Raw genomic sequence first — 8070 nt, 5'->3', positions numbered from 1 at the left:
CTGAAACAGGCTCCAGGCTCTGAGCTGTCAGTACAGAGCCTGATGCGGGGCTTGAACTCCCAAACCATGAGGTCATGACCTGAGCTGAAGTTGGATGCCCAACCAAGTGAGTCACCCAGGAGCCCCCAAACCCAAAGTTTTAGTAATAAAAAGATTATTTTACAATGTCTATGTGCTGGAAAACAGGTTAGAGGGTCTCCTGAAAGGTTCAAATCAATCAATAGTCAATAATCTTGTCTTTGAAGCTTTGGTTTCAAAACAAGGCAAAACAAAGAATTAGAGATGTTAATGTTAAGGTTCCAGGAAACCAAAACCAAATGACCAAATAATGAAAAGCAAATCACAGGGGTGGGGGAGCAGGGAGAAGGTGTTACAACTAACAGGTTATTATCAAAATGTCACCGTGCTTTCCATTAGGTCCAGTGTTTGAATAGAGGCATAAAGAAAATGGGCCAGGATCCAGGAAAGGTAGATTCCTCTAGCTCTGGGTTATCTTCTCAACTATACAATGGAGATGACTTTTGCTCTCTTAAAGGCTGCAGTGGAGAATGGATTATAAATATTTATAAACTATACAATGTGGTAGAACTATACTGTTGTAGAAACCACATCCCCCGATAACTAGTTCAATATTTTTTTTTTCCCTTTTGCCCAAAGACGCAAACTTTTGGGGAATCACAGATCCCTTCAAGGATCTGATGAAACCTACAGAACCCTTTTCGCAGAGAAATGCACATACAGATTTCTGCAGTAGACCTGTGAGGCTTGAGCCATAGAACCCAAAGCAAGGAGCCTCTCTGCTACTTGTATCAGATTTGCCCATAGCGACCTGGGGACTCTATAGTGTTAACAGGACACAGAAACAGAAAGCAGTGGGCACAGCCATGTAATGAATTCATTGTAGTTGGTATAGTTGAGAAATTGGGAAAGCAAAACAAGGTGGTCATACATTGCTGTGTCAAAGAATATGAAGTAAAATGCTGATTCACTGTATCATAAAAACCCAAATTGTGGATTCTGTCCAAGATATTTGGAACTTTTTCCGCCGTTCCTATTTACCCACATCTTTCAACTTCTTTTCAGTTAAGCTTTAATTTCTCATCTTCCTTCAGTTCATTTGGAAGTGACTGTAAAACCTGCTGACCGTGAATCGGCTTCATCTCTACTGGGTTTCCTTTATGAACAGATAACAATCTGATCAATATCCAGCGCCCTTAACATCCTTAGTTTACACAAATCAGCGATTTATTGTTAACAAGCCATTTCACCGAAAATGCCAATAGCCTACAAATTAACTGAGGCTTGGTTCCAACTGTTTCTTATTAAAGAAGGAAGGTCAGTTTTCTTTCACACCCACAAAGCCTATTAACTCAGACTAATGAAGTCAGCGTTTACGAAGAGTAAACGCCTTCAGACTGGACAGGCTGGACTAGACACAACTTTACTCTCTGATCACGCTAAAACGCATTGGAAAGAAATTATTTCCCCGGTCATCATTGCTAACCTTGGCATTCAATAAACAAAAGTTTAGTTCCTTAAGATGCCTTCCTGATTAACATTTGTAAAGATCAGCACTCACAACATATATGTACAGGTTTTGCATATCAACGACATGGTCCACATTGATAAAACTCATTTTAGCTACTGGGTTGTTAAGTCTCTGACCTCAAATTAACCCACGTTTGTGGGCTCACTGGGATCCCTTATTTCAAGCAATATTTGCAGCATTAAGATTAAAAAAATAATTTGAAGAGCCACTTGGGAGTTTCTTAGAGTTTATGACTGGCAATCATTTGAGCTGTCTCCCTAAACTGAGCTCAAGGTTCCACTTATTTTCTTTTGCTTCATATTTAATTAGCAATTCAGAAGATTACTATTTTTAAAGATTTTAGCGGCAGTTCAAGCTTCACGAGTTTTATGGAGTTTATAGCTGGCAAAAACTGAGAAATGTCTTCGTGAAGGATTTTACGGCTTGCCTGAGTTTCTAACAGATTTGAAAGAAAAACTGGGAGATTCTCACAACATTTTATTTTTGGTTTTTGAAATACAAATCAGAATTCATTTTTGTTACATATCATGGTAACAAGCTTAACATTTCTTTGCACTACAGGATGATGACTTAATATACATACTTTCAAACTTCCTTTTTAAAAACAATACATTTTGTTTCGGAAGGAAAGGGCTTTATATTAAAAAGATGCATGGGTACACAAGCTGTTATTTTTCATTATTTTAGTGTTTACGAATTCGGAACTTGGGTAGCATGCCCTCTGACAGAAAATTTGGTCCTTTAAAATATATAGGTATTCCTCCTGTAACAAAAATAAAGTTGCAGCGCACATTGTGAAAAACAGAAATATTTGGTATAGGCTTCTGAGTGGGCTTGAAAGACAAGTCAGGATGTGTTTCGAGCAGACAGGGGGAACACTTGAGAGCCTCCCTAGGAACACCCGGCGGCGACAAATGGCCTGGGGCTACCCTCACAGGGGACTCGAGGGTGCATGGGAGGGTGCCAAAGACTCACAACAGCCACACAATCGTTTACTCGAAATTAACCAAGATTCAGTATGGAATCACACACAACAACAGAAGAACAACCTCAACAGTGAATTGATGCCTGGAAAGCAAGTTGCAAGCTTGGACCAAACACCTCAGCAGAAACGATATTCGACAGGTTTATAGGACGCTGAAGACGAGCAAAGATTTCCGTCATCCACAGATGGTGCTTCGGGCACGAGTACATCAGCTTCCTGGGCGCTGGGAACAAGCATGAGACGCACACAGGAAGAATGAATCTGAGCTGCTTAACTCTCCACCATCCTCTTGAGTATTAAACCCAGGCCACCTTTGGCCACTTGCAGGGGTGTCTTTTCTTCTTTATTCTCAATGTAAATACTTGCTCCTTGGGACACCAGAAGTTTTGCTTCTTCCACTCTCTCCTCATCACAGGCTAAGTGTCTGGAATTGAGGACCACAAAGACCGATTACTCCCTCCCAACTCCATGTAATGATGAGGATTTCCTGATACGTGGTATGAACTGCATATTATAGGTAGTATACTATGAGGGTATTTAATCAGGAAAGGACAATCAATTTGCCTGGGAAGGACTGCTCCAAAATTAAAACTCAGTGGAATGGCCTCGTAATACCGGATCATATATCATAATTGTGGACACATAGGGATNGTTTAAAAGATTTTACCTCATTTGGTCTTTATATTCACCTTGTAAGTCAGCACGGTACTATTGTCATCATTTTACAGTTGAAATTGTGACAGAGGTTAGAATCCTTGCCTATGGTGACATGGCTAAGCAGTAGCTGAGGGGGAAACTTTGTCAGGCACGTCCCATGTTATTTTATTTAAGCCTCAAAACAATGTTGTGGAGAATGAATTTTTATTCTCATATTTCAGATGAGGAAATTAAGACTCAGGAAGGTTAAGTTACGTGTCCAACTTATCTAATATAAGTATTTGATATAGCTGGTTAAGTGGCTGAGCTTGAATTCAGTAAATAGTCTCTAGCTATCCCTCAATCCTAGCCTCTTCCCAGGACCCTTTCCTGACCAACTCTTCCGTTTCCTCCTTGCTGTGGAGAAAAGAGCTAGAAATTACAAGTCTTTCTAAACAGAGTCACTCAGGACTAAAGAATATATTTTTATTTATGCATTTATTTTTAAAATGTTATTTATTTATTTATTTTGAGAGAGAGCTAGAGAGTGAGCAGGGGAGGGGCAGAGAGAGAGAGAGGGGGACAGAATTCCAAGCAGGCTCTGCACCATGTGGGGCTCAAACCCATGACCCACGAGATCATGACTTGAGCTGAAAGCAACAGTTGGACACTTAAGTGACTGAGCCACCCAGCTGCCCCAAGAAAAGACTTTTAAAACTGAGCATTCAGGGGCGCCTAGGTGGCTCAGTCGGTTAAACGTCTGACTTTGGCTCAGGTCATGATTTCACCATTCATGAGTGTGAGCCCGCCATCGGGCTGTGTGCTGTCAGCAAGGATCTGCCTGCTTCAGATCCTCTCTGTTCCCCTCTCTCTGCCCCTCCCCTGCTCTCTCAAAAATAAACATTTAAACATTTTTTTTAAAAAACTAAGAATTAAGAAAACAGTACTTTTAAAAAACGGAATCTCACTTTAGACTAAAAGGAAGACTCACAAAATTACTGGTTCAAAAGTCACCACCCAATAAGGAAGAAAAGTAGCCAAGTACTGCAGAAAAAAATACCAAAGCAGAGGACAGCCTCAGATCACACATGTAAATAAATTCCAGATGGATTTGAGTTAAAAGAACAGTAACAATAACTTTCAACCAAAAACCAATGCAATGTTAAAAAAAAAAAAAAGCCTACAATAAAATACAGGTAAGTATTTAACTAATTTTAGGGTGAGAAAGGACTTACTAGTCTTGAGGGAAGATAAATAGGTTTGACGACTTAGAAGCTAAAAAACTTCTGTTCTTTAAAACAATGAACACGGACAAACTGGGAAACACCAGTTTCAACTAACATGGTAGGTTAACATTTTTAGTATGTCAATCAAGGGAGCTTAGAAAAAGTCACTAAAAATAATTTCATTCCCCGAAAGCAAACAGAGAAAGGGACACAAAAAGTTACAAGTCAGAGAAGAAATCTAATTAGTTGTAGGCATTAAAAAACGTTTAACCTCACTGATAATGAAAAAATATAAATGGTAACTATGAAGTACCATGTTTGATAGAACACAAGGATATTTGCAGTGTTGGTGAGGGGGCAATAGGCACCTTCAAACTACTGCTGGGAGGGTATAACGATACAATTCCTCTGGAAGCAATCCGGCAATATATAGCAATACTCTTAAAAATGTGTGTTATTTGTCGAGTCAGCAATCCTACTTCTAAGAGTCTGTACTAAGGTAATAATGAGCAAGAGGGCCAGAGATTTCTGTATGAATTTGGTCAGTGGCATTATTTATACTCATGGAAAACTCAAAAAAGCTGAAACGTGCAGAAAGAGGCGTGATTACATTTTGGCACATCCATAAAATGGAATTGCATATGGCCATTCAAAAACGTTTTAAAAATAGCAACATTGGAAAATGCTCACGATATATGAGGAGGTTAAAAGGACAAGATATAATCACATCCATAACATTATCCCAATTTTGCAAAAAAAAAAAATTTCAATATGCACATTTGCATACAAAAGAATGGGAGGAAATATACTAAAAATTTACATTGGCAATTTTAATTTTCATCTTCACACTTCTGTGTACTTTCAACTTTTTTGGGTCATAAACACGTATTACATTTCCAAGCAGAATTAAAAAAAAAGAAACGATGTGTAAGAATTAGTGAATTAGTGCAAGAGAGTGAATGTCAAGAATACAAATGACTGCTACTTGGCACTTACAGAGGAGTGTTACCCTCAGTGTCTTGGATATTTGTGGATGCTTTGTAGTACAGAAGGATATGAATCATCTTCAAGTTACCCTTGGCTGCCGCCCGGTGCACTGCCGTGGCCTCATAAAGGTCCTTCGCATCTGGATTCGCCCCGCCTTCCAGTAACATGACGGCGATCTGGACCCATGGAGGAGAAAACAATGCAGGCATCGGTTCGTGGTGGTAGACAGCTTTAGAAGTCAAAAAGGCAGCCAAGGAATGGAGCCCTACCTACCTCGTGTCTGTTTTTGGAAGCTGCATAATGTAGGGGAGTGTCCAGCTGAGCAGGCCCAATGCAATGCAGTTCTGCTGTCCTGCACGGGAAACAGAGACGTGAGAAGGTCAACATTCTTGAAGCAAAATAAAAGGTGAGAAAGCATACAATTTAATATTGGGGCCAGCAAACCTACAGTTTGGAAGCAAGAAGTAGAGAGCACTGGACCCTCAGGTAGGTAACCTTCAATCATATTACTTACTGCTGTAAGAGACACCAAGGTTTTAGTAACATGGAGGAGAATCCATTGACAGATGTAATTCTGTGCAGAATACAGCCATGAAAACGGCAGAGCATGAAACTGATTTCAAGGCTTGGCGGAAATAGAGCTTTGACTATTTACTGTTACATTATTTATGTACTTGTATGCCAGGCACTGCACTAGTTTTACAAGTATCATCTTGTTTAATCTCCATGATCCTGTACTGTGGACATGAGCCCCATTTTGCAGATGAGGAAACTAAGAATCCTCAGGGTAAGCAACTTGTCCAAGGTCACACAGCTGGTAGATGGTAAAGCTAGGACACAAACCCCTGTCTGACACAGAAATTTGTAGATGCTCTGGAAAGAACAAACACATCTTTGTTTAAAAAAAAAATTTATAATTTATTTTTGAGAGAGAGACAGAGCATGAGCAGGGGAGGAGCACAGAGAGAGGAAGACATAGAATCTGAAGCAGGCGCCAGGCTCTGAGCTGTCAGCACAGAACCCAATGCAGGGCTCCAACTCACAAGCTGTGAGATCATGACCTGAGCTGAAGTCGAACGCTTAACTGACTGAGCCACTGAGGCGCCCCAAGAACAAATGAATCTTATGGGAAAGAAATGTCCATAAAACTAGTTGAGATTACCTACATAATCATTTAAAAAACATATTACATACAAAAGTAGACACCAACGTTGCTTTTAAAAAAATAAGCTAGGAGTTAGTCATGTCTCTCAAAGGGAATTTCTTTTTGTCAGTGACAGCTGTATTTCTCAGCTCTCTGGAAAAGAATGTGGTGTTTTAATTTTTTTTAATGTTTTATTTATTTCTGAGAGAGAGAAGACAGCATGAGCAGGGGAGGGTCAGTGAGAGAGGGAGACACAGAATACCAAATAGGCTCCAGGCTCTGAGCTAGCTGTCAGCACAGAGCCCGACACGGGACTCGAACCCACGAACCATGAGATCACGACTTAAGCCAAAGTCGGACGCTCAACTGAGTGAGCCACCCAGGCGCCCCAAGAATGTGGTATTTTAAACATTATTACAAAATAATGTCAAACACATAAAAACAGAGGAAACAAAATAGAAACCCATATGCTTACCACCTAGATTTAGTATTTTCCTATATTTGCCTCACTTAGTTTCCTCCATGATGTTTTGAAAAACAAATCCTAAATATTATGACTTTTCATCCCTAAACTTTTCAATATCTTAAGAAGAAGGATGCTGTTTTACATAGCTACGAGATCCTTATTACGCTTATCAAAAATGACACTAACTCCTTTATAACATCTAAAGCTCAGTCTGTATTCAGCTTTCCCCAGGTGTCCCCCAAATGTTTTTTTTTAACAGTTGGCTTGTTTCAATGAGGCTCCATACAAAGGCCATAATTTGCATACGATTGTTGGTTCTTAAGTCTCTTGACGTTGAATAGCTTCCCTCTTTTTTATGCCACTGACTTGATGAACAGATTAAAACTCCGTTTGACATTATTAAGTTAAATTAAAAGTATTAAAACGATCAGACCCTAATGAAGGTAAATTAAATAACGGTAAAAGCCATTTTCAGATTAAGCAATGAAGGAAAGTTCCAGAGTAAAGTCCGACTCTACTCTTCCGAAAGACACAAAATGGGGACTTGCAAGTAGGCGACAAGGTCTTGCTAGTGCTAAGCAGGGTACCGGTCATGTAGAACGCAATCTATAAATATTTGTTGGCTGGCTGAGGTCACCGTGAGTCTCTAGAAACTCAGGGTGAAAGCATGGGGGTCCTCTGAGCAGAAACACTTCCCAAAGCCCATTCACTTTTGTTCCGCCNGCCCACCCCCCAGGAAAATCCCACTCATCCTTCAAGATCTAACCAACCTTCCCTCTTTTGCAAAACCTTTCCAATTACAACATTCACTCCTGTGAGGGGGACTGAATCAGGTCCTGCCATTCGATGTTCTGAAAGCACCACGTAAACTTCTCTCCTGAGGATNCCGGCACCGACGACCGCCTCACGTCCCCAGCTTTGACTGCCAATCAAAAGAGCCGACCGAGTTCCACCAGTCACAGATCTTTCTCGTGCCTTTGCTCCTTTCCCACCGCTCGGCGCCTCTGGGAGTTGCAGTTCGAGCGCAGTTCCGGGCGAGAAGGCGCCTTTGCGGCGGTCGCCGGCTCTGCCCCGGGC

The 8070-nt window shown here is 40.6% G+C and overlaps 1 protein-coding gene across 1 annotated transcript; it reads right to left on the bottom strand.

Annotated features, from left to right (window-relative positions):
• Nucleotides 1–2011: 2011 nt before the first annotated feature.
• Nucleotides 2012–5689, bottom strand: PSMD10 (proteasome 26S subunit, non-ATPase 10). The gene is made up of 3 exons (XM_077773709.1): nucleotides 5657–5689; nucleotides 5393–5559; nucleotides 2012–2958 (listed from the first exon to the last, which is right to left on the bottom strand). The coding sequence occupies exons 2-3, from the start codon at nucleotides 5548–5550 to the stop codon at nucleotides 2805–2807; spliced, it is 312 nt and encodes a 103-aa protein (XP_077629835.1). The 5' UTR covers nucleotides 5551–5559; nucleotides 5657–5689; the 3' UTR covers nucleotides 2012–2804.
• Nucleotides 5690–8070: the final 2381 nt, after the last annotated feature.

Source organism: Crocuta crocuta, unplaced genomic scaffold (assembly GCF_008692635.1).
Source record: "Crocuta crocuta isolate KB4526 unplaced genomic scaffold, BGI_CrCroc_1.0 scaffold737, whole genome shotgun sequence".
NCBI lineage: Eukaryota > Metazoa > Chordata > Mammalia > Carnivora > Hyaenidae > Crocuta > Crocuta crocuta.
This window is presented reverse-complemented; position numbering and strand designations above follow the sequence as displayed.

Excerpts from the sequence above, each read along its gene's own strand:
- PSMD10 (XM_077773709.1), bottom strand. The coding sequence starts at position 5,550 with ATGTTACTGGAAGGCGGGGCGAATCCAGATGCGAAGGACCTTTATGAG. Across the intron at positions 2,959-5,392 it reads ACTGAGGGTAACACTCCTCT|ACACTTAGCCTGTGATGAGG; the intron begins GTAAGTGCCAAG and ends CCTCAATTCCAG.